The 26,888-nt window shown below is 36.1% G+C and overlaps 1 protein-coding gene across 9 annotated transcripts in view; it reads left to right on the top strand.

Moving 5' to 3' along the window:
• The window catches only part of CSNK1G3 (casein kinase 1 gamma 3), a 130,623-nt gene extending 107,160 nt beyond the window's left edge, over window positions 1-23,463 (top strand). For 4 of the 9 annotated variants that reach the window (XM_082837218.1, XM_082837213.1, XM_082837217.1 and 1 more), the window contains 2 exons: window positions 8,275-8,381; window positions 19,503-23,460. In XM_082837218.1, coding sequence (XP_082693344.1) covers window positions 8,275-8,381; window positions 19,503-19,557 — 162 coding nt within the window. In that variant the 3' untranslated portion in view covers window positions 19,558-23,460. Of the gene's footprint in view, window positions 1-8,274; window positions 8,382-8,898; window positions 8,923-19,502 lie in introns of all 9 variants that reach the window. The other 5 variants (XM_082837211.1, XM_082837210.1, XM_082837215.1 and 2 more) reach the window with 3 other exon arrangements.
• The last annotated feature ends 3,425 nt before the right edge of the window (window positions 23,464-26,888 follow it).

Below are 26,888 nucleotides of genomic sequence, written 5' to 3'. Positions count from 1 at the left end.
AGTGATCAGTTTACTTACTAGAATTCTGGTAATACATAAGTAAGACAAAAAATTTTACACTATTTTTCATTTACTTCCTGAATTAACTAACTTGATGTGATGAACATTAAGGTAGTTTTACTTTCATGAAGAATTTGCTAGCAGCCTAGGTAAGATCATGCCTGAATCTTGCCCTACTCCAAAATGTTGAATTTATTTATAATTTTTATCCTACCCACTTTCAAAATTTGAAAAGTTATAATATGACACTGGTATAATTGGACTAATGAAATTGTAATTTAAAAATTAATAATAGAGGAAATAAAAATACCTTAAATCTGAGCTTATATGATTATTACGATAATTGAATACTATATTTGACTTTGAATGAAGGAAGAAAGGAAAACAATGTGTTCTTTCATTCTCATTATCTGATAAAGAGAAAAATCTTTTTACTAATACAAAAGGATGAGTAGAATTTGCCTTGAGGGTCTTTGTTCTATGGTTCTTAAACCACCTGTTGGACAATGTTCAGGTATTGGCTTTGCAAGAAATATAAAGACTTTAAATGGCAATTGAAAAAATTATCCTCAACAAATACTAAGGGCATATCATCAAATAGTTTCTCAGGAAAGACATTTCCAAAATAAGTAGGTTGGTATCTGTTAATAAAATGTATGCCAGCACCTCTTGCCTTTTTGACTGGACCTACAGAAAAATCCTCAGATACTCATTATTTCACATGTTCTTTTAATAGGAACTGCACGTTGGAGTCTACATTTGAACTCCTTATCTTTTCACAATTATTATGTATATTATTGCAGATCAGACATATAGGTTACCAAGTTGATTTAATTGTGGTGAGCAGCATAAGCATAAGTTCAAATTCTGTACCTTAGATTATTCATCAGTGACATGGAGATAATAATAGCTCTACCTTATGGTTTTGTTGTGAGAATTTTTTTTAAAAGTATTTAGCATAGAGGCTGGGGCTTAGGAAGTACTAAATAGTAGAATAATCTGTTGCTTTTGCAAATTAGGAAACTTGACTAGTGTTTTTTTTTTTTTTTTTTTTTTTTTTTTTTTGCGGTACGCGGGCCTCTCACCGTGTGGCTTCTCCCGTTGCGGAGCACAGGCTCCGGACGCGCAGGCTCAGCGGCCATGGCTCACGGGCCCAGCCGCTCCGCAGCATGTGGGATCTTCCCGGACCGGGGCACGAACCCGTGTCCCCTGCATTGGCAGGCGGACTCTCAACCACTGCGCCACCAGGGAAGCCCTTGACTAGTATTTTTATCCATCTCTGAGAAGTGAAGTATAGAGATACAGCCAAACGAATGCATTGTGAAATGGGATTTATCTAATTTTATTCTTTCTCCTTAGTGAAATCATGTTAATTTACTAACCAGAAGGATAATGCTATACATTTGATAAACTTTTCCCACTTAAGAGACTAAGAATAATATTCACATACCTTAAAGAGTTTATTTTGAATCTGTTCTTGGCTTTTATGTGTTTTGGAAAAGCTCTTAGGGGAACAAGTATGCCCCCTCCTGCTCCCCTTAGAATCACTGGTAATAAATATGGCTGAGAAGCCTAGACCTACCACTTTCAGTTTCTTGGCTATTCATTATTCAGCAAATATATATAAATGTCTACTGGGTGCTCGGCAATGTGCTAGGTTCTTTGAATAAAAGGGAGAATAACAAATATGGTGCCTGTCCCCGTGGAGCTTTCAGTTAATGGGAAAGGCTAATAAACGGGCAGTGTGATAAGTGGAGAAAGTACAAGGTGCTATGAGAATATATAGTAGGAGCACCTAACTTGGGTTTAGCGGGTTAAGTTTTCCTGGAAAAAAATGGTATTACTTATATTCTATTTTTTTACACATTTTCAGTGAAGAATCAGTAGGGCTTAGCAGTCGAAGAAGGTAGAAGGGGTTAAGAAAGGGAGTGTACCAGGCAGAGAAAACAACATACCTAAGACTGTGGAGGAGAGATTGACAGATTGAGGAATTAAATGCAGTTTGGTTAAGCTGGTACGTATTGAGAAATGAGACTGACAGGTAGGCAGGAGGCAAGTCGTGTAGGGCCTAAAAGGTCTTGTTATTAAATTTGGACTTTGGTCTGAGGGTATTGGGTAGCCATAAAGAGAATTAGATAGAGAACTAATTTGATTAGGTTAGTATTTACAAAGCTTACTTTTGCTGGAGACTATATTGAAGGGAGACAAGTCTAAGGCAAGGACACAACACTCAAAAGTCCACAGCTGAGGAGAGATGATGGGTAGTGGAGATGAAGCGAAATAAAAGGACTTGAAAGATAATTAGAAGATAGAATTTAGTTGGGTATGGGGGTTGAGGGAAAGGGATGGGTCAGTTATCCCTCTCTGATATTTTCTACCTGGCAAATCAGGATTTCCAAAATTAGGTTTTAAAATGTACCGCTCGCAGCAGATAGTACTAGTCTCTAATTCCACTGTGTTGAGCCTTTCACTGTAACACAGTCCATGGAGCTCGATGCTGACTAAAAATCTGATCCAAAAAAGGCTGAGAGGGCATGGCAAGCAGAGGAAGGAAGACAGCTGTTAAGGGCACTACTATTTTACATGGTATGGGATACCTTCTGATTGTTTGGAAAGCTCCTCTGCTTTGCATTTAAGGAACAATGTGACACTGGGGAAAAAAGGACAGAATCACAAGTGGTGCAGATGTGTTATGCAGCCAAAATAACATTATGAAATGTAAGAATAACATTTATTGTTGTAATAAGCAGTCTGATATTTTAGTCGGTGTCACTTCAGAAATACAGATACAGGTGATGATAACAGAAAAAGAATTAGACACATGTATCCTGAAACGGTAAGGAAACATATGTGATTAAAAGTCAGAGGAGTAATAGATGTCATATCTGAGTCAGTTCTCCATCATGCTAATTGTTAATGCAGACTTTCTAAAATGTTTCAGATAACCAGTTTCAGTTTTCTTTATCAAGTCTTTGAAAACACTGAGGTACTAACAAGGAAAAGAATTGAGTAACTAGAACAGTCATATCTTTCTATTCATTGTTTCCTGGGGTACTGAAGTCTGAATAAGAGAGGGAGTTGTGGAAGGGGAGTAGTTGCTGCCTTTATTACATAAATAATTTCCAGTTCATCTTTTTTATTTAGTTTAGGGAATTCCTTGTTTAGTTATAATTGGGGTAAATCAGCATTACGCATTTGTTTCGATATTCTTTTTTTTTTTTTCCTGGCAGTAAAGAAAGATTTTAATAACTACTGTAGTAGGGAAGAGAATATAGTGTAAACTGAGCTCGCTTTTCCCAAAACAAAAGGCAGGAGACTTTTTAAGTGCTGTGGTTTTCTCGACTAAAAATATATATTCACAACCTAAAAGTTTAGAGTTATGTTTAATTCGGCAGGAAGTTTTAGGACGTCAAGCCCAGAAGGCAGCATGTCAAGTAACCCTTAGAGAACTGCTCCAAGGAGGTGATGGGGGGAGCTAGGATAAATAGGAGTTTTGCAGCAAAGGGCAGGTAGTGTGAACATCAAAAGATTTTTGTTAATTAAAGAAAACCAGATATCTCAAGTTAAGGAATTTAGCACTTTGCCAGTAACATCTCGAAAGACTGAAATACTCAAATAGAGTGCTCTGCTTAATACTTCTGTAAGTGAACATTAGATTGAGAATCCATTTTGGTTTCTCTTTTGTCGAAAGTCACTGAGAATGTCACTGGGCCTTTGGATTATTAGTTGGAATATCAAGAATATTAATTGTAGCTCTATAGCTTTTAGAATATGTTAGAAAGTTGGTTTCATATAGTTATGTGAACCCTAGCACAGGTCCAGTAAACTCTTTGGAAGTTACTCTTTTAACTATATCTTATTTACTAGTGTGCTTTCTTATAGATGACTTTTAGAAAAAGCTGAGTGGGTAAGTAAAATAGGTAATCTTTTAATATTTCTAATATATTTATTGGATAGATGAAGATCTGGTTAATTAATATATTGTGCCTCTACTGAGTGCTTGGTAACACTCTTCAAGACTCCAAATTAAGAAGATAGTAGTGTAACTAATTTGAATTAATTATATTTGGAAACTGTATTAATTGGCCTTTTGACATGGTTGATCACAAAGATACCATGTGTTATCTTTGTACTCAAGTCCGTGAGAATGACTTCTTTTGGAATTAGATTGGGCAGGCAGCCATTAAATGGACCATTGTTTTTCTCCCACGCTTAGCTGCACGCTGTTTCCCCACCGCCTCCCCTTCAATTCTGATACAGTGATAGTAAAACTTGGCCTAGTTGCCTTTTTTTATAAACCTCTTAAAACGAGAATTGCACTGTTTCTTATCAAGTGGGAATAACAGAAACTTTCTTTAAGAACAAGAACAGCAGCAACAAAAACCCTGAATTTTCTTTTGAAATGTCAAACCTCAAGGCATCTGTGATTTTTAGATATACTTTTGTTAAGGAGCCTGATAAACACTAATATTTCAGAGATTCTTATATTCTAATGTGAGTTATAATTCTAGAAATGTCACCTAAATGGAATCATTCTTCAAAATTTGGCTTACAAAAATAAGCCAAATTTCGGTTTCCAGGAAGATATTGACATATTATTTATAATATTATGTCTTTGGTTCTTCCTCTAAAATCTGTTTGCAAAAAGACCACTAGGTTTCTTAAGTGGAAACAATTTTAATGCTGTGATACATTCTCACATCACTACTTTTAAGTGGGTCAGCTTCACAGAACTCTGTCACCACATTGATTCTCTTCTGACCCTGGGATATTGGCCTTTACTCAGAGGGTTAGGGAATCTGGGAAGCCCAGGGAAAATTACATTAAAAAAATTCATAAAGTCGGATGTTACTTCCTTTGGATCTGGTTCTGATCAGCGAAGAATGAAGCTTGAAACATTTCACTAAAATAAAGACTGTTAAAATCACTTATGACTGTGTGTGAAGTGACATAAATCAGATTTTATAATTATAATACATATATAGTTACTGTTGCTGGAAATTTAGAGTACTTGAGTTTCAAATTTTCATTTGTGCTGCTTAAGTAGGGGAAGATACTTTTGGGGAGCTGCCTATAAGTTGAGGGGGCCTCCCTCCACCTATTTAGGGCCATTGAACAAAAGTGGGAAAAGAAACCCATTGAATAATTATTGTTCAGGAAAGAACAATGGAAATTGTTCAGTGAACTGTTTCGATTATCCACTATATGCAAGGCACTCTGCTATTTAAAGGTGGTGGAGAATACAAAAGTATAGGATAAGAATTCTGCTTTCTAATTCCTTTCCAGTTCATTGCAGAGGCTCTAACATTTTAAAAATTAAGAATAAAGAACCCAATTACATTTAGTAATTACAACAAATAAGTATTTTTTAATGTGTTCAGAAAGAGGGAGAATTTTAAGAGAAAAAATTGACACAGAGCCACAGAGATCAATAGAATGACAGAAAGGAGGAAGCAGGTGCCACAGAAGCAGAGAGGGCGACTTAGACATAGGAGTATTCCTCCCATTGGATTGCCTCTAAAGATGATGAAGGCAGTTTTATATTTTCAGCTGTAGGCACAAATGCATTTCTAAGTACTTGTTCCATGTAGGATGTATATAAATCATGACTTAATCTAGATACATTGATTGATTTCTGGTTATTCTTCTTGAGTTGGTGGGGAGAGAGCATATTTCTCCAAACTAGACTATTAAGTCCACAAGGGCAGGGATGTTTGTCTCTCTTGTTTACTATGGTATTCCAAGTTCCTAGAGCAGTGCCTGACGTGTTGTAGCCTCTTTGAACTTAAGTTTTAGAAATATGTGGGCTTCCGTAAATGGAAGTCTTAAGTCTAGTAGTCACCTGTCAACTCTGATGCTTAGGCCCTTGTTACATTATAAAGAGATCAGGTAGAGAAAACATTAAAAATGATTCTTAGATTTTGAGCCTGGAGGTCTGGGAAGAGGCTAGGGCTTTAACAGAAATAGGAACTATAGGGAAAGTAACAGATTTAAAAGGGAGTATGATAAATTAGGTTTTAGAAATACTGAGTGAGGTGCCAAACTTGGTCTAGCTAACTGGCCATGTGGGTGAGTGGTGAGGCTCAGGGAACCCTTTACATAGAGATGACAGTTGAAGCCACACTTTAGGTCAGACTGACAGTAATAATGATGGCCACCATTTGTTGAACTCTTACTATATGCCAGTCACTGCGCTTTATATATTAATTTCATTTCATCCTGATATCAACCTTATTAAATGGATACTTCTGTTTCCAATTTCATAGTTGAGAACACTGAGGTTTAGCAATGTAAGATGTCTTTCCAGGGTCACATAGCTGGTAAGTGGTAGAACTAGGTTTTGAATCTAGATTCGTCTTACTCCTAAGTTATTAATTAGCTGGTGCCAAGTCATAGGGAGATGTACAGGCAAATGAAGACTGAACAAAGACTATTAACATATTTTCTAGGAACCATTGGCAACCTTCAAATAAACTCTTATTTGAGTTCTGATGTAGGGACAGAGTGTAGATTGGGAGGAGTTAAGGAATAAATGGAGAATTTTATAAAAATGGAAGTGGTAAATTAAGACAATAGTTTTCAAGAAGTTTGGAGGAAAACAAGAGATAAGACAGTAAGGTCACTTTGTAGGACCAAGAGAATTTGGGAGTTTTGTTATGGTTTTTATCTTGCTTTAAGATTTCATACATGCATGCATGTACTCATTTATTTCAACAAATATTTATTGAGTGCCTATTCTGTGCCAGATAGAGTGGGGAGATCTCTTGGGGAACAACACAAGGCTCTTGCTGTTACGGAGCTTAATTTTTTTTTGTTTGTTTTTAAAGAAGATGTTGGGGGTAGGAGTTTATTAATTTATTTTTGGCTGTGTTGGGTCTTCATTTCTGTGCGAGGGCTTTCTCTAGTTGTGGCAAGCGGGGGCCACTCCTCATCGCAGTGTGCGGGCCTCTCACTATGGCGGCCTCTCTTGTTGCGGAGCACAGGCTCCAGACGCGCAGGCTCAGCAGTTGTGGCTCACGGGCCTAGTTGCTCCGCGGCATGTGGGATCCTCCCAGACCAGGGCTCGAACCCGTGTCCCCTGCACCAGCAGGCAGATTCTCAACCACTGCGCCACCAGGGAAGCCCGGAGCTTAATTTTAATGGAGATGGGGGTGGGTATCAAGAAACACATCAATCAGTCAATCAGAAAAACATCAACATGGATAAATGCTATACAAAGAATTAAAAGTGAAGTATAACATGTAAGAGTGTGCCTGCATGGAAGTTCTAGATTGTATGTTGGAAAAGTCCTGTTTTAGAGATGTTCTCTGAGAATCTGAAAGGTAAGAAGACAGACAATAAGCAAGAAGAGAATTCCAGGGAGTGAGAATAGATAGTTCCAATAGATAGTTCCAAGGCCTTAAGGTAGAAATAACCTTGACATTGGTTGGAGGCTAGTGAGCAAAGGGAAAGTGCTATGAGATCAGAGAGGTAGGCAGGATTCAGATCTTGTGGGGCTTTGTAAATTGGAGTAAAGAGTGTGGTTGTTTATTTTAAAGGAAATCAGGAAGTTGACATTAGAAGAGCTTTAAGCAGAGAATTATGTGTTATCTAATTTACATCTTAAAAGGAGCACCTTGGTTGTTGTGTAGACAATCCATTAACGGGAGGTGGACACGGGTAAAAGCAGACCAGTTAATAGGTTTTTGTTCTTCTTCACTCAAGAGATAATGGTGGTCTGGACTGCAGATCTGGTAGTCATAGAGTGGGGAGGACCGATTAGGTTTGGGGTGTGTGTCAGGGGAAGGTTTAACAGGATCTGCTGATGGTTTAAGTCAAAGAGTGGAATCACAGTAACTTCTGGATTTGGAGCTTGAACAACTGGGTGAATGAATGGGCAACATGAGAGTGAGACCTGAGCATGATTACAGATTGAAATGAAGGATCCATTGGAAGGAACAATATTGAAGTTTCCAAAGGAAGTAATTCATGATGTAGCAAGGTACCAAAAGATACTGGCACACAAGAGGGAACTGATTGCGTTAGCCTTAAAAACCAGAGGACAGATTTCAAGATGAAAAGGAAGTAAGTTGCAAAGCAAATAATGAGTGACCTTATCTTTAATAAAATGTAGACCTATTAGTATATTCAGTTATGAACAACTGCATACTAATTGTTTTGTGTTCCTCATATTAACTTTCTAATTTAAATACTTTGTTTATCATTGTATAACCTATTACTTTGTGTGTGTGTGTGTGTGTGTGTGTGTGTGTGTGTATTTTTTCTTTTTTGCAGGTTGTAAGTTCTACAAATGGAGAATTAAACACAGATGATCCTACTGCAGGACGTTCAAATGCACCTATCACAGCCCCTACGGAAGTAGAAGTGATGGATGAAACCAAGTATGTATTGGTTTTTCCTGATTTAGTAACTTTTCTTTCTTAAACTGTGCATGTTTGAGATTTATAGTCATTACAGTTATTTAAGGAAATATTTTTCAAGGAATAGATGCATGCAAAACAAGTGGTATATTTAATTTTTTTAATCACTAAGTTTAAAATAGAGCTATTTCAGTAGATGTTTTAATAATACAAAAATAGTTATTTAAGAACTATGCTCAAATTCTTATTTAGAGTTAACAGCATATTTTTATTTTTAGGAATGTTGATGCATGAAAGTTATTGCTATACTATAGATGCTCATTTTTTCTGTAAACATAAGAATAAATAACAATTTTGTAGTATGCTGCATGTATTAATATTAGTTTTAAGTTACTTTTTTTTGTTAAAGTAAATTATAATAATTCTGCTTGGAAAAAAATTAAGCTTGAAAAACAATGTGATAATTTCAATGTGGGCAGTTTCTGATGATCTCTCTTTCTCTCTCTCTCTTTTTCCTTGTATTTTTTTTTGTGTTTAGCTGCCAGAAAGTGTTGAACATGTGGTGAGTTCTCAAGTGTAGGCAGGCAGAAATAGCTCCGTTGACTGTAATTTCAAAGATTTAGCACCATTTTGTGTTTTTTAAAAACAAACTTTTCAACATAGAAATTATAATTGGTAAAAGTTGTCCAAAAGTATTTGATGTCATTTACATTAGCTCTGAAAAGCAAGAAATAATTGAGGAGCTCTTTTGCCTGCTGCAGCTTTTTGCTTCAAGTGACATAGATTTGGGGGCACTTTTTTATTGAGTAGATGATACACCAACCTTGCTTGCGCTTATGTATTTGTTTTGTAACACAAGGCTTTATTTGCTATTTTAAATAGAAAGGCAAGTTTTTGAGTTAAGCTTTCTTTTTTTCCTGTTAGTAATTGTTAAATACCCATAGCAATAGTATCACTAAACCAGTATTTCACTTACTAATTATATTGCCATTGAATACACATGGTATACATTGATAAATTTCATGATCAACTATAGTGAAAGTGTTATGAAAAATCCTCATCTAAATAGTTCCTGCTAATTACAGATATTATGAAAAATAATATTCTTATCTGTTGCAATAATGTTGAATTTAAACTATTTTCTTGCCCTTGCCTTTAGTTATAACGCTGTGTTTAAAATGCTTCGCTCAATTTCAGGACAAATTTTGAGTCAGCCTTGGAGTGAATAAAGACAGTTGTTTAAATTAGTAAATTTTGGAACATTTACTCATCTACTCATTATCCAAAGGGAACCTTACATAAGTGCTCATTTGCTGGCTGCAAGATGAGGAAACTTTTGTGGATATTTCTTTTTAAAGAGTAATGATCAAATGTCCATTTTAACCAGTTTGACTGTGGAATTTATTCATGGTCAGTATGACTTAGTTTGGTGGATTTCAGGATATAATTAGTCAGCTACGTACTTGTGTATTTTTATGTCAGAAATAAAAGCAACAGTATATATGTGCTTGTGCAATCCTAAGCACAGTTATAAAGGTGGGTGGCATGTGGCAGATGAGAATGCACATGGCCTTTGCAATTAAACTTAGGTTGTAGAATCCTACTTCTGCCACTGTTCGTTTCCTTCTTCAAGCTTGTTTCTTTTCCTGTAAAATGAGGCTAATAATAGCTGCCTCATAGGTTGTTGAGAAAATTAAATGTGATAAAGCACAGTTATTTTGTCTGGCACATGGCAAGTGCTCAGTTGCCATTATCACCCTTATCTGTTTCTCCCCTTCCGGCTGCCAGTGACCTCTCATCTGTGCTCTTCCCAGGCTTGTGCCTCTTCCGTCAGTGTTCTGTATTTTTATCTTCACACCACTCTTCACTGGAACTGACTCTTCTGTGTCCGCATCCTCCGAGAGACCTGCTTTCCACCAAATCTATTACATTTTTCCATGTATTCATTCAACAGTTACACTGCTTGGATTTCAGAAATATCTGATACTGTCCTTGCCCTTAAGTAGATCATATCCAGTGGGGGTAATTGCAGTTGTTTTAGCATTTATCAATGTATGATAAATACTATGAAAAAGGTATGAAAAATCCGTTAGAGCTTGTAAAGAAAATGAGTGTTTACTGACAGGATGATCAGAGAATGCTTTTTGGAGGGGGCTTTGAAGAATGAGTAGTAATTTATTTAGCTGAGATGGGCGTGAGTGTGTGTATTTATGGTTTGGGTTTTTATCTGTAGGTGTTGGAAAATGAGAAAAAGGAAAATGGTGGGAAGGCTCTTCCTGAAGTTGAGGTTCTCTTTTGCATAGAGCGTCAAATCTAGATCACTTGGCAAGGCACCAGGCCCTTCATGCCTTTCCTGGTCTGGCTCCTGCCTGTCTTTCCCAGCCTCATTTTCCATTCTGAAGTCTATGTTCCGTCAGTTCCTTAAGTTGGCCACTGATATGTTATTCTCTTTATCTATCTCTCACTTCTTGAAACTTCTTGGATTTCTTAAAAACAAGGTCTTTTTTATCTTAAGATCCCCAAGACCTCAACAAATTATTACTAAATAATTGACTACATAAGGTAGTGTATCCATACAATGGACTATCAGTTAACAATATAAAAAATGAAATTGAAAACATGATGCTAAGTGACACAAGCCAGACATAAAAGGCCACGTATTATATCCATTTACATGAAATATCCAGAATAAGCAAATATATAGAGACAGAAAATAGACAGTGATTGCCTCCAGCAGCTTTGAGGAAGATGGGAGTGACTGCTGATAGGTTATATGGTTTCTTTATAGAGTGAAGAAAATGTTTTGAAGTTAAGTAGCGGTGAGGGCTGCAAAACTCTTTGAATATATTAAAAACCACTGAATTGTACACTTTAAAAAGGTGAATTTAATGATGTGTGAATTATATCTGAATAAAGCAGTTATTTAGAAAAATGGATAGCAATCCATGATTTCAGTGAAGCTTTATCCCAGATAGGTTACAGAAATCCTCAGAACTTCCCTAACTCTTCACTAGTTAAAAAAACTTTTAAAACACACAACATTTTGTCTTGTCTCTAATCAGGGTTATTCTGACATTCCTACAGGCTTATTATTGCATTCCTTATATCCTCTTAGTCTGTGATTAAGAAACATGAGCATGATTTCTTTTTCTAAATTGCATCTAATGCTTCTCTTCTCTCTTCCATCATTTTATGGGTAGCTAGAGACCTGCTTAGAATTCTCTTTCAGAATTTGTTTCCTACTTCCTTCTTTTCTTCTTGCCTCTGATTGGCAGAGATCCCTCTCACCCCATCTCATTACTAGAATGTATTCTACAACAGATATTTTAGAGTCTCATGTTTCCTAGAATAGTACCTCAATAGTACCTCATGGGGTAAATGTATGATTTCCAAGTGATGGAAAATAGTCTCTTCCCCCAAGATAAAGTGGCTCCTTCATTAGTAATGAGATTTTGCCTTACCTTTTTTTACTGTAGTGGAGAATTTTTTTTTTAAGGCAGGTGATACAAATGATAGCACCCTCATCATTTCTTCCAGGAATTTAGGAGAACAAGGCTTCCTTTAAGTTTCGTTATTGAGTTTTTAAGTATTGTGAAGTCATCTTTTTTCCTTTGTTTCTCTGTTTCTCTTTTATTCCCCCTTTCCATCATTTACTGAACAGTTGTTGTGTGTTTGGTAATATGATGATTATGAAGATAAGTCAAGGCCCTTTCGTTCCATTAGAGAAGATAGTAAGTACACCGGTGACTTTTACATAGTGGTTCTCACCCTGGCTTCATATCACAATCATCTGGGGAGTTTTAAAAATATGCCAATACTTAAGTTGTACTTTCTGAGTGGTAGGGTCTGGTTACCAGTATTTTTTTTTTTTTTGCGGTACGCGGGCCTCTCACTGCTGTGGCCTCTCCCATTACGGAGCGCAGGCTCCGTGCAGGCTCAGCGGGCATGGCTCACAGGCCCAGCCGCTACGCGGCACGTGGGATCTTCCCGGACCGGGGCACGAACCTGTGTCCCCTGCGTCGGCAGGCGGACTCTCAACCACTTGCGCCACCAGGGAAGCCCACCAGTATTTTTAAAATGCCTTTAGGCCAATTCTAAGGAGCAACCAGGATTGAGAATCACTGGTCTAAAGCAAGGTATTATAGGATTAGCAGTATGGAGTTCAGAGACTGGAGTATGCACTTCTAGCTGAAGATCAGGAAGTCTTCGTGGGTAAGGATACATTTGCAGTAGTTCTCAAAGATGCGTATGATTTGGCAAGGGAATGTGGGTCAGAGAGAAGAAGAGGTTGAGCGACAATGTGGAGCAAGGAAAGAATGGGTTAGTTTGAGTACTAACCCGTGCACATAGAGAGTGTGAATATATTAATGGGAACTGAAATAGGCTAAGTGCCCAATCTCCAAGGGCCTTTAGTAGCACGTTAAAATATAAATAAATTGGACATGATCTTTCTTAGCACAAGAAAGCGTGCTGTGGGTTTTTTTTTTTTTTTTACTATGTAAAACACTTTACCCACAATGCCATACTAGACCTTAAAACAATTTTGAGATGTTCCCAGTATTCTTAATTTTTTTTTTAACATCTTTATTGGGGTATAATTGCTTTACAATGGTGTGTTAGTTTCTGCTTTATAACAAAGTGAATCAGTCATACATAAACATATGTTCCCATATGTCTTCCCTGTTGCGTCTCCCTCCCTCCCACCCTCCCTATCCCACCCCTCCAGGCTGTCACAAAGCACCGAGCCGATATCCCTGTGCCATGCGGCTGCTTCCCACTAGCTATCTACCTTACTACGTTTGTTAGTGCTGTGGGTTTTAAGCCAAGAAATGGTATAATCAGATTGAATCTTAAGAAAATTAATTCAGCAGCAGTTTGAGACTTATGTTGCTTCCTGGGTTTCTCAGATTGCAGGAAATCTCCATTCCCTCCTTCCCTGCCTCCCTCCCTCCCCCCTTTCCTTCCTTCCTCCTAAAGTACAGGCTGCCTGGTAAGGAAGGCTGATGGAGGATGAGACTGAGAGGAGAGTAGAAGTAGGTTGGAACCAAATTTTAAAAGCTGTGTGGACTTAATGCCTCAGACAGTGGAGAACCATTGCTGAGATTTAAGAGGAAAAGGGCATGGCCATATTATGATGGGGGAAGTTTGGATGGCAGATTGGAGAGAGGAGGGTCTTACGCTAGAAGTCAGTTAAAAGGCTCTTAGCCGTGGTGGAGGCAAGAAGTTATGAAATAAGCCAGCATGAGAGTGTGGGGAGATTTTAAAAGTCATTTCAGACTTGAGGAACTAATTGCACATGGATGGAGAGGAAGAAATTGAAGGTGAGGATGGGTCTGCAGGTTCTTAGTTAGAGTAGTTACATGGTCTTGCTCTCTGATCTAAACTTAATTGCCTAACCAAACAGTTTCTCATTTTTATAATCAAGAGACCTAGAGAAATGAAATTACATTTCAAGTATGAGTTTTAAGGGGAAAAATCCTTTGTCAGTGAACTAAAGTTTAGACGTCATGAAAGATATTTTCTATATACTCATCAACGAGACAGGAGAGGCTAGGTTCTGGAGTCCTAAGTGGGTGGGATCTGGCAGGTACCAACAGTCCCTCAACCAGTGGATGAGCCAGTGAGTCATTATAGGGACAGATAAGAACTTCAGATCCAATAAACCCACACATGTATGGTCACCTTATTTTTGATAAAGGAGGCAAGGATGTACAATGGAGAAAAGACAGCCTCTTCAATAAGTGGTGCTGGGAAAACTGGACAGCTACATGTAAAAGAATGAAATTAGAACACTCCGTAACACCATACGCAAAAATAAACTCAAAATGGATTAAAGACCTAAATGTAAGGCCAGACACTATCAAACTCTTACAGGAAAACATAGGCAGAACACCCTATGACATAAATCACAGCAAGATCCTTTTTGACCCACCTCCTAGAGAAATGGAAATAAAAACAAAAATTTAAAAATGGGATCTAATGAAGCTTAAAAGCTTTTGCACAGCAAAGGAAACCATAAGCAAGACAAAAAGACAACCCTCAGAATGGGAGAAAATATTTGCAAATGAAGCAACTGACAAAGGATTAATCCCCAAAATTTACAAGCAGCTCATGCAGCTCAACATCAAAAAAACAAACAACCCAATCCAAAAATGGGCAGAAAATCTAAATAGATATTTCTCCAAAGAAGGTATACCAATTGACAACAAACACATGAAAGAATGCTCAACACCTAACTAATCATTAGAGAAATGCAAATCAAAACTACAATGAGGTATCGCCTCACACCAGTCAGAATGGTCATCATCAAAAATCTACAAACAATAAATGCTGGAGAGGGTGTGGAGAAAAGGGAACCCTCTTGCACTGTTGGTGGGAATGTACATTGATACAGCCACTATGGAGAACAGTATGGAGGTTCCTTAAAAAACTAAAAATAGACCTACCATACAACCCAGCAATCCCACTACTGGGCATATACCCTGAGAAAACCATAATTCAGAGAGTCATGTACCACAATGTTCATTGCAGCTCTATTTACAATAGACATGGAAGCAACCTAAGTGTCCATTGACAGATGAATGGATAAAAAAAATGTGGCACATATATATAATGGACTATTACTCAGCCATAAAAAGAAACGAAATTGAGTTATTTGTAGTGAGGTGGATAGACCTAGAGACTGTCATACAGAGTGAAGTAAGTCAGAAAGAGAAAAACAAATACCGTATGCTAACACATATATATGGAATCTTAAAAAAAAGAAAATGGTTCTGAAGAACCTAGGGGCAGGGCAGGAATAAAGACGCAGACATAGAGAATGGGAGAATGAACTTGAGGACACGGGGAGGGGGAAGGGTAAGCTGGGACAAAGTGAGAGACTGGCATGGACTTACATATACTACCAAATGTAAAATAGATAGCTAGTGGGAAGCAGGGAGATCAGCTCGGTGCTTTGTGACCACCTAGAGGGGTGGGATAGGAGGGTGGGAGGGAGACGCAAGAGGGAGGAGATATGGGGATATATGTATATGTATAGTTGATTCACTTTGTTATAAAGCAGAAACTAACACACCATTGGAAAGCAATTGTACTGCAGTAAAAATGTTAAAAAAAAAAAAGAATGTAAAATCAAGAAGAAACTATTTTAAATTAAAAAAAACCAAAAACTTCAGATCCAGACAGAGGAACATGCTTCAGTTTCTGGGTAGACTTTTGAGAAGAAAGTATATGACATAAATCCAGGAAGACAAGCCATATTCTCCAAGAAGAAAAGGGCAGTCAGTAACGGGAAATGGTGGTGTGATGTCAATAGGAAAACCTTGGCTATTATCATCCATGTTTTCTACAGAGTTTAGGACGTTGACCCATTATGATTTCTTGTTTCCTACCTAACAGTATTTCAGGCAACAGCCTTAATGTTCATCAGAAGCAGAACTTAACATTTATTCCCAAATGATTTAAGACTAGAGATGTGGCTTCAAAGCTTCTAGGGTAGCCACCAGATGATCAGGTCAGAAGCATGAACCTGACTTGTGAGGGCGTATTGGCTCACTGTAACCACACAAGGAATTATCAAGAAAGAGCCAAGAAAAAGAGAATCATTGACAAGAACATGATTTAAATGTCTGGTCAGCTTATTCTTTCCCCAAGGTAGTTGTCAGTAGCCTAGATCTGAGGAGACCCCACATGAGGTATGAACTAGTGGATAAGAAAATGTAGCCACTGAGCAGCAAGGAGAGAAAATATCCTTGAAAATTGTAAAGGTGTGAGTTATTTTCTAAGACCAGATAATTTAATTTATTGATAAAGTAACTTGCTCACGTCATCTGTGAAAACTTCTCTATGTGCTGATTCCTGGAATCTGTGCTGTTATTTGCAGTTATTGTTTCCGATACCACCCGCCCCACAACTGTACCAAGTTAAAATTACATGGTTTCTTTTTATGCATTTGCCTGCTCTCATGTGAACTGATGACATGGTGTCCACTCAGTATCTCCAGTGGTCAGCTCATTGCATCCAGGATGAGGCCTCATATTTGAAATGGAGACGCGAGAGGGTGACCTGGCAGTTGGATCTAGAAAGCAGTGCTTCTTGCGATTCAGTCCTTTAATAATTTGGTGCAAATAATCTCTCTCCAGAAAAGCTTCCACGGGCACTAAAATCTGTATTTTGTAAGGTTTCACTAGGGTCTGTGGCCCAAGGGTAAGAGCTTTAGCTTTAGAACATGCTTTAGAATTTTGACCAGGTTCTTACTCTAGAAGTTAGTTGCATTTATGAGGCAAATCATTCATTAATTCAATAGGCATTAAATGAGTACCAATTTTGTGCCCATTTGTGGGATGTATCTGTGAGCAGGACCTTAGGAAACTTACATTCTATGTGGAGGTAGATAATAAGTAAATAAATAAAATAAATTCAGATTAGTACTATGTACTGAGAGGAAAATAACACGGTCGTTTGTCAGAGTGGCCATATGCAAGAAACTGTTTTAGACTGAGTGCCCAGGGCAATTGAGATGAGACCTAATTCATTAATCACTAAGACTATAAATCAGCTGTTTTGATAATGACTTTTAAGAAGTCAGCCACAAGGTTAATATCAATTTCCTTCTTAACTGCTGTAAGTATATCATATTTTGAGAGCATCTCTGTTCTCTGTACTTGGATGCATTCATATCGCATAAAGTAATGCTGTCCTCTGGTGGTAGTCAGTTTAATAGCATGCCAGCTCTACTTAGGCAAATGGCAAATCTGTTTCAAGGGTGTACTGAATGCAAGGGTGTATTCAGTGGGATTTATTTCTAAAAAATAGATGTCTTTTTTAGATTGCTTTTGATTTTAAAAGGTCTCTACAATTATAATGCATTTGAAGATCTTATTTAATCTTAAATAAATGCTTGGAGTAGTTTTCTGTGTTCAACAATACTTACACAATGGAAGGAAAGATTACCTAGGAAATAGGAAGCACTCAACTCTCAGAACTGAAAGCAGATTAATGGTAAAAAATAAATCAGACAAAGTGAAGTGCTAATTCAAGTGTGGTAAAGCTGAGACTTGAACTTGTTCATCAAAACATCTATTATATTCAATTCCCCATTCCAAAAGGCTTATGTATACCTTACAACACTTTATTAGTAGAAAACTTTTTAAAAGAATATACTTTGGAATTTGAAAAGACAAATGACATTATTTAGGAACAGTGAACATTGTTAATAAAACTTTATATTTATTAAACAATAAAGTTCCATTGATATATGCCCATATTCTTAAATTTAATATTCTAATTATTTGGTCTTTCTTTTAAATACCAATTTTTTAATATTTTGTTTTCTGCAATATGGACATTTTCTAACTCTTTTCTAAGTTTTTAATTGAAAGATTCTTTTTAGAATAATGATTTTTATCTCCTAGTAGTTTTTTGTTTTGCTTTTTTATTTTAGAAAATATATATAACAGATTTGAGAAAGTATTAGGTACCTAACAGTTAGAAAATTCTGACTTACTTCTCTAAGTCTAGGAAAAATGTATTGTGGCTAGAGTCTTCTTTTACAGTGGTGTCTCTTTTTAAGGCCCTTGATTGGGTAATTTATTTCCATTCTTTCTGGTAGTTACCTCAATAAGAGTAAAACCCGTCAAGATTGATAACGGCACATATTTCTAGTTGAATCTTTATCAGCTGATATATACAATTTTGAATTATTCACATTCCATGGTCTAGTCATTATGTACTACTTGAATGCAATTGTATAATTTGGTTTTGAATGCCCGATAGTGATTTCATAATTATGGCATAAATCACAATAAATGGTCTGAAATTATTTTTGACTAAAGATAATGTGAGTGGAGAGAGTATGTAATTTAACTGGACAGTGTGGATTTTTGTTTACATTTATTTCACAGAAATAATGATATCTAGCCTTTATTCCATCTTCCATGATCTTTTGCTGGATAGGACACCTGAAGCTCCATGGTCTCTTTTATTTTATGCTTAGCTTGAAAATGTTGAGCTAATATTGTTTTATGAAGGTGGGCTGGTAAGAATTAAAGGAACATCTTTGTAAGGACTTCAGTGGGAAAAAAAAAAAGGAGCCTCTCTAGATGTGGTACCTGTCATCTTGATATTCTGATAGATTGACTTTCTTTTAGGTATGGAAGGGGAAAACGGCCAGACCTTTATTTGAAGGAATGCTAGACTTTTAGAATATATATACCTGTGTGTATATTTGTTTTGTTGGTTGCTGATCAGTGATTTTCATTTAACTTTCAGTTCATACCAACCTCAGCATTGCTCTACATTTGTTGCATCTTCTCATGACTAGGAGAATTTACTGTGAGAAAAACTAGTTCTCTCAGGGATCATGTCTACATTTTTTCCACCTAGGAGTAAAAACCAGATATTTCTTAAATAGACTACAAAAACTGAATGAGTTTTCAATTGCAAAACTGAATCACCTTGATTATGCTGTTTTAAATGTTAAGCATATTTTTCTCTTAATTAAAATAACATGATAAGCTTGACCTTCTTTAACCTCTAAAGAATTAAAAGTGCCAATCTTAGCATTCTTACTCTATTTAATGTATTTTCTCTCTTCCACTTCGTAAATATGATGGAAAATGTTTGTTGAAGAGTGTTTTGGGGATTTATCTTTTTAGTTTTGGAATCTAAACTAATTTTTAATGAAAATAAAATCCCCAAATTAGGCTCATTATTGCTTTTCTAACAATGGCTTCAACAATCATATATGAATACCAGGAAAAAAGGGAAAGAATACATAAAATGAACTTTATATAACAGCATGCCATTGCCAGAAATTAGTATCTAAAATAGAATGTGATGGGTCAGTTGGGGTTCAGAACTTTATGGCTTTTTAGTTAGTCTTCGTGCAGAGCCTTTTCAGTTTAGTGGCTCCTTTTAATGTTGCATAGAATGTCTTGCTATTCTAAAAAGGCACACTGATGAAATGATAGTAACAACTCTGCCATCGTTTCACTAATATATATGCTTCATTGGTATGTTCACTGTTTATGTTGCACTAGCCCGTGGCTTTCTATGGCATTTAAATTAGTATGATAGATTCAGCCTTACTTTGCAACATTTTAGTATTTTTATAATAAAAGGAGTATTTCCCTCCATCTGCAGGTGCTGCTGCTTTTTCAAACGAAGGAAAAGGAAAACCATACAGCGCCACAAATGACTCTGGACACAGACAGATCATGGGGAGTTACTTACATGTTCATCTGCTGTCTTGTGATTAAAATCATCTCTGTAGTGACCACATATATTTTCAAGAACTCACTGTTAGAAACAAAAATGTCATACTTTCATACTTCATTTTGTGGTTGTCTTACATTCGTATTTTTTTCTAATTTAACTTTTATGGAAGCTTTAAAGTTTTGTCAAAACATGAGTGCTTTGCCCATCATTGAATGGAATGGACCAATGAGGTGGTATTGATGAATTACAGTTCTGTAGAACATTTTTCAGAAGCTCTCCTCCTGTTGTAGAAAGCAGTACAGTATCTTAAATGTCAACCAATTATATACCTAATCTGATTTTTATAACTTCTGTGAGAGAATAATCAACAAGGAATTTTCTCCCCAGTGGATAATGCAACAGAGAAAACAGAGTTGCCCAAATATTTAAAAGAAGTTATCCCTTGAGAAGATCATTATCTGTGTGACATCTGCATTGATTTCACTGTTACTGTCGGTACTGCTATTCATGAGTCATATTAACATTCTCTCTGTGAAATCATGGTACAGTTACTGCCCAGAGGTACTGAGGAAAAAGCTCTATGGGTTTGGCAGATGGTAGTGGTAAAATGAATCACAAATAGTGTGGTAAATATGAGCTCTGCTTTTGTTGCACCACTAAGTGAAGTACAGTGTTGTCGAAGTGGCAAAAGCGCTTATTTTTTAAAAATGCAAAATATTTGTATAATGTAACTTTATGCTTCCAGATAATAATGTATGTTAGACAGCAAGAAATGAATACTTTGAGAAGTGAGATATGTTGGAGTTTTTTGAAAAATACACTAAGGAGAAGGAATAAATGTGAATCTCACCGCATCATATGAGGCTGAAATCTAAGGAGATCCCACTGAAACCTGCTGCTGAACGATTACATTCACCTTAAGCAGAAAACTTTGGATGTGCCACACAATGGTGTCTGTTTATTAATTATTTGCCCTTTGATTTTAAAAGAAGACCCTCAACAATAAAAACAGGGTCACTCTATTGCCCTCTGCGCACGTTAGTCTGTTGTATCCAACTTTGCTGGTTCTCTGGAATTTTCCTACTTTTTAGCGTAATTGTGATGATTGAAAACTATTTCGGAGAGGATGGGTCAGGTGCTTTGTCCCCATAGTCTTTTGAAGTGCCTGCATATGAACAAAGTAATGGTTCTGTAAAGAAAGGAAACCCATTCCACTTTTCAAGTATGCTTTGTTTTAAGCCATGAAGACACAGGTATACTTTTGTCACATTCTACTAGCCAGAATTTGCAAGGAGAGTTAAGACAAAAAGACTGGCTAGAAAGATAATTATGTTGTTCGAATCTCACATTCACCTTTCCTTCATGAACTTGTTGCTTACTCCTTCCACTCAGCCCCTTCTTTTTGTCTTTACGTGTGTGCCTCCGGGCATGCTTATTTATTTTTATTGTCTCAAGGTAACATTTAAAATATGTAATTAAAGTAAATAAATCTACATTTTTGACATTATTGCATTTACAGGAATTTAACTGTACTTTGTAATTTATTTTTCTTATTAGCCAAAAGTTCAGTGCATTGTTTTTGATGAATTAGGCACCCATATGAATACTGCAAATCAGGACATTATCATTGTTGCTCTGAATCTATGAATGATCTTTATAAGTTCTTGATTTTAAAGACCTACACTCAGCCTAGAAAACACTTGTTGTATAATTTGGTCAACAGTTTCCATTTTATCTATTTGTATACTGTCATGATGTCTTAAACTACAGGAGTTACATACTGAGTTTTTATTTTTGTTTGCTTTGAGCAAGGTAGATGGATGTTTTGGCCATTATAATGTGAAACCACTTCTTTCTTTACAGTATTTGACCAAATTTGTGTGTCTATGATATTTGTAAATACATGCGATATCTGTATTTCTTATCATAAGCCTGTTTAGTTTTATTCTCAGTAGGGTTTTTGGACTGTACAGTGTTTATATGATCTGAACTCCTTATACATAAGAAGGTGTGTATATTAATCCAATTATGGACTTAAAATATTTTAAAACTATAAATACCCTTATTTGCTGCAAAGACCAGTGTGTAGACATTTGCTTTTTAGCAATATTTTTAAGTGCTCCATTTTAATGCCAAGGAATAAGTCTTTTGGCAACACAAACTGGTCAATAATAGGTAATGCAGGTATGTTCAGGTTAAGCCAACAATGTTTTGCATTTTTATGCTTCTTTTCTGTCAACACTAATGAAGTCAACATTGCCTGAATGTCTGAATAATGAAACACATCCCTGTTTAAAAGTATGTAACTGAAAAAGAAATAAAAAATAAAGGTAGTTTTTTTAAACTTGCTCTTTCCCCTTTCCTCTAATATGGGTAAAATAATGCCACTTACTAATTGAAGACAGGAATTTTAAAAATTCAGTTTATTTAATTTACTAAATGTGAAAAGCAGAGCTAAAGGAACATTCATTCGTTTGTGTTTTTTGATTTTGTTTTGCTTTGTTGGAACCCTATTGTAAAGAGTACATACCTGGAAGTATCTAAGCTTTCTTTAATGAAAGTTAAAAAAAATTTTTTATACTTCTCTGAACTCCTTAATAGAGCAATTAATTAGAACTAATGCCACTAATAAACCGAGGGAAACAAACTGAATCATTTCATTCCTTTTCAAAAATGAAATCATATTATGATGTTCACAGAAATGAAATATTATTAAATCTAATTTTAAGTGAATGACTTTAATATCATTCCAGATAAAGAGCATATATCTGTGACAGTATCTCACAGTTCATCATTGTGCTAGGTGCTTTAAGGTGCTTTGCTTACTGAAAGATGCCAAAGGTAAGATAAGTCAAAGCAGCACACACTAAGCCCGTGTGTGTCCATTAAGCACCACCATTCAGAAAGAATAAGATATAGAGATGAAACGTAACAGGTTAAGCATGGGTTAAAAGGCCCTGTCTAGAAATATCTGAACTAAGATTAGGTTTCAATCTGAATGACTATAGTTGCATTAGCACCCTTTGCTTTTGCAAGTGACAGAAACTTAACATGGCTTCAGCAATAGGCATGCACATTGTTACATTTAACTGAAAAGTCCAGTGATAGGAGTAGCTTCAGGCATGCTTGGTCCTGGTGCAAAGTTCAGGAGTCTGTTTTTCTCTGTATCTCTCAGTTTTGCTTCCTACTCTGCTGTTTTCATTGTCAGGGAGATTCTTCATGTGTGATGGTAAAGTGACCACCCAGCAGCTTCAGACTTCTGCCATAATCTCAGCCAAAACAAAGGACAGTTTCTCTCAACAGTTCCAACAAAAGCCTAAGACTGACATTTATTCCTTCATTGGTTCACATGCCCACCCTCGAGCCAACTACTGTGACCCAGGGAATGTTGTTCTCCCATCTTCAGAGGACACACTGAACTGAGAAATAAGGTAGAAGGGGGTGTTCCCCAAAAGGAAATGAGGATATTGTTACCAGAAGGAGAGTGAGTGGATTCTGCGCAGGCAATCTAGATATCTTCAGTCATGGTGAGAAAAACAAAATAGAGTATAAAGGCAAACTTAATTGTTTTAAATTAGAAAACATTGTTATTACTGAGGCTTTTATTAATGTGAATATATTATTGGAAATCACTAATATAGTGAATGAATACATTTGAAAAATGTTTTGGACTCAGGTAAAAACAGGTCATAAGTACCCTATTTGATGTGCTTTTGTTTAGTTTTAAAGGTTTTTGTGATAGAATTGGATTAGTAGAGTTAAAAGCTAACCTTTCTTCTAGAAGAGAAATAAATTGAATTATAAAGCTTTGCTGATGTTTGGGTTAACTAGTTTCTTCTCTGACCATCTCTAATACAGACCCACATATTATTTTCTTAGGAAATTTACTTCATAAGAATACATGGATCGTAACCAAAGAAAGAACTACATATAGAAGTATTATCAGGTAATACTGCTGGGATATGAAAATGGTTTTAGAAAGAACAGTTGTTCACAGCAACGTTTACCATACTGTGATTTTACTCAAATTGAAGAACACTCCTCCACTGCTCTAGACTAGGGGTTGGCAAACTTTTTTGTAAAGTTTAGGATTTATGGGCCAAAAGGCAAAATTAAGGCTTTTATATACTTGTGTAATGAGAAAGAAAACAAATTTCCACTACTTTTTTATTGATGAAATTAAAAATATATATGAACACTTGAGTACAAATTTTTTGTAATACAGGTCTAATGGTAAAAATTAAGTTATTTTGAGAGGATAATATTTCACTTAATTGGGGTTTGAAATCGATTGCAAATGTTCATCTGTTATGCTGATCTGTAATGTGATTTTACGTATTTCATCTCTGAAAATGTCTTCATACAGATAGATACTACCATATACTGTTATCAGTCCACAAGTGTGTGGATGTTAATTGAGCATATTCACCATTTGGAAGGTGTTTATAGAATTCCATTAGATTCTGCTCTTGATATTTGCCTTTGACATATCATTACATCGCAGATTAATTACTTCCTTTTAAAGTTTAGATGGATGCTCCTTATTTATACACTTAAGTGGATTTTGTAATATGGAAATTTCCTGTGCACTTGGATTGAGATCCAGAGATGTAGCTGGAACTGCAGTTGAGTTTGGAAAACACATCCACTGCAAATTTGTGTGGGAATGGATATCTTGCTGCTCGTGTTAACTAGACAGCATGGGAAGTGTCTAAAGCAGCTTGACATAACTTGTGATTTAAACAGCATTAGTTGTCATCAAAATGACTTTGTTGCAGTATAAATTTCATATATAAGTGCTGTTTTGTCTTGTAATTTTTAAGTTGAAGTTATTAAGAAACATTATCAAATCTGCAGCAAAAGCTAATTTTCAAATCCATTCAGTGTTCGTTAATAATAGGTGAGGGTGATACTCATTCAGAAATGAGTCCTGAGCTCAAAAAATTGCAATAAAACTTTATTACTTCTATCAAATTGCTGTGTAGTTGGGCAAGTCAGGATATTCAGTTTCTGTTTCTAATAAAAATGGAAGTAATGATAGTTAAGACTGCCAAGAGTGAATGAAATTCACCATTGACTTTACTAGTTCATTAACATGATATTCAAATAGTTCCCACAAAATACCTGCTGATGAGTAATATAAAGCATAAACATTGACTTTAAACATTTTACATTTTCACAAGCTTTGTAAATTTGCCCAGTAAACCTTTTTCTGCTCCACATGTCTTTACCACCATTAAGTTACTTCACATCTTAGCAGATTCTCCTTTAATTAGCACTGATGTTTTCTCAAGTTCTTTAAAAATATTCTTTCTTATAGTTGTTCCATGGAGACTATTCACAGAGGGTACTTCTTGAGGCACTTCAAACTCAGTATTGACTTCCCTAGTAATCAATAGCTGGCAGTATTGGTAACATCTGTTGACTCTTCAAAAGCCAAATCATTTTGCCTTGTCTTTTAGTTGGCAATTGATGTCTTCAAGCAACTGTCCTTGCTAAAAAGCTAGTGGTCTTCAACATGTTTTTCTCCTCTGGACACACTTTTTAGCTGCTGCAGTCAAACACAATTAGCTTTAACTCACCATCAATAAAGAGCATTCTTTGCTTGGCTAACAAATGAGCCACTTGGAAAGTAAGTGGCTTGCACCCTGATTCTCATTTTTTTTGTGTTTGAATAAATTCTATTGTGATGAGATATTCTGTTTTAAAGTTTTCTAATTGTTCTTACTGTTGCTTTTCTGTGAGCTGGGGATATTGTGATGAGTGCTTAGTCTGGTAATGTGAAAATAAATTGTATTCTTTTAACACAGCTGAAGTGTCATTGCATAATAAACATGATGCTTTGCCATATAATTGTATAACAAAATAATCCACGTTCAACTGTGCCTTAGAAGCGCAACACTCAAAGTTCACCTTACTTTTTTTTTACATAATTAATATTCATTAGTAATAAAAAATAATAAAATGTCTGTATGACAGTATGTGTGGCACTTGAAATGCTGTCAAATTATAACCGCATCACTGAGATTTGTAGTGTGTTGAACAGCAGTGTAAAGCAGTGAGAGCACCACATATGGTCTCTGTCACAACTATTCAACTCTGCCTTTGTAGCATGAAAGCAGCCATAGACAATATGTAAATGAATGAGTATGGCTGTGTTCCAATAAAATTTTATTTATGGACACTGAAATTTGAATTTCATATAGTTTTTATGTGTCATGAAGTATTCTTTTGATTTTTTTTAACCCATTTAAAAATGTAAGTACCATACTTAGCTCGTGGGCCAAGTAATAACAGGAGGCGGGCTAGATTTGACTTGTAGACTGTAGTTTGCCAACCTCTGTTCTAGACCACATTGGAAAGATATGGATGTTGGAGGTTAATTTTTTTTAACCTAATTGAGTGACACAACTTATCAAAAGATAACTTTTCTTCACTTTATAAAAGGAAGGGTCATTTTGAAGTAACATCAAGAATTATGATAATGTTAAAGAAAATGCATCATTAGCACTTACGGGAGTTAGAAATAAATGAGATAATTCCAGCTCCCATATGAACTTAGATGTTGAAGCAGTGAATGGTCTTGGAAAGAGCATGAATTTGGGGACCAAACAAATTTAATTTGATTCTCAGCTTCTTCACTTTCCTTGTGAGAACTGTGGCAAGTTATTTGACTTCTTAGCATCAATTTCCTCACCTCAGATTGGAGTAATGCCTTCTTTGCAGCATGTCTCTGACGTTTGGCAATGATATTTATAATAGCTCTCCGTGCAAGCTGCCATTTACCATTTCTTTCATGATAAACTATAATTGAAAACTGAGCAGCACCTTTATTTCTCACACAGAGTGTATGCTTCTGCTCCTTGAGACAGGAACAAGGTCTGGTATTTATTAAACTGTGTCTTAGATTGAAGCTGTCATTCCTATCTGTTTAAAAATACTTGCACACTAATTCTATCGCATTGCACAATTGACTATTTTGACTCAATGGCATTGATAAATTCAAAATCATTAATTCTATACCTTTTTTGATAAAAATAACAAACAGCAGAGGGCAAGGGCAAAACCCTATATCAAGTCACTCTAATCCTACCTTAAGGTGAATATCAATCCACTGAACGCATAACAGATACCTAAGAGGTCTCTCTAATCCTTCTCCACCGCTTGACTACCATTAGCTATTTATGTTTTTCTGAAATCTAGGTGAACCATTCAGTCCATTTCTTTGCCCTCTCATTCTCATTATCCCATCTGAAAAAGGAACTGGATTTAGTTTGCAATGTCTTTTCCTAGTGAATCCATGTTTACTTC

The sequence above is a fragment of the Leucopleurus acutus genome, assembly GCF_964270905.1.
Source record: "Leucopleurus acutus genome assembly, chromosome: 3".
Lineage (NCBI taxonomy): Eukaryota > Metazoa > Chordata > Mammalia > Artiodactyla > Delphinidae > Leucopleurus > Leucopleurus acutus.
This window is presented reverse-complemented; position numbering and strand designations above follow the sequence as displayed.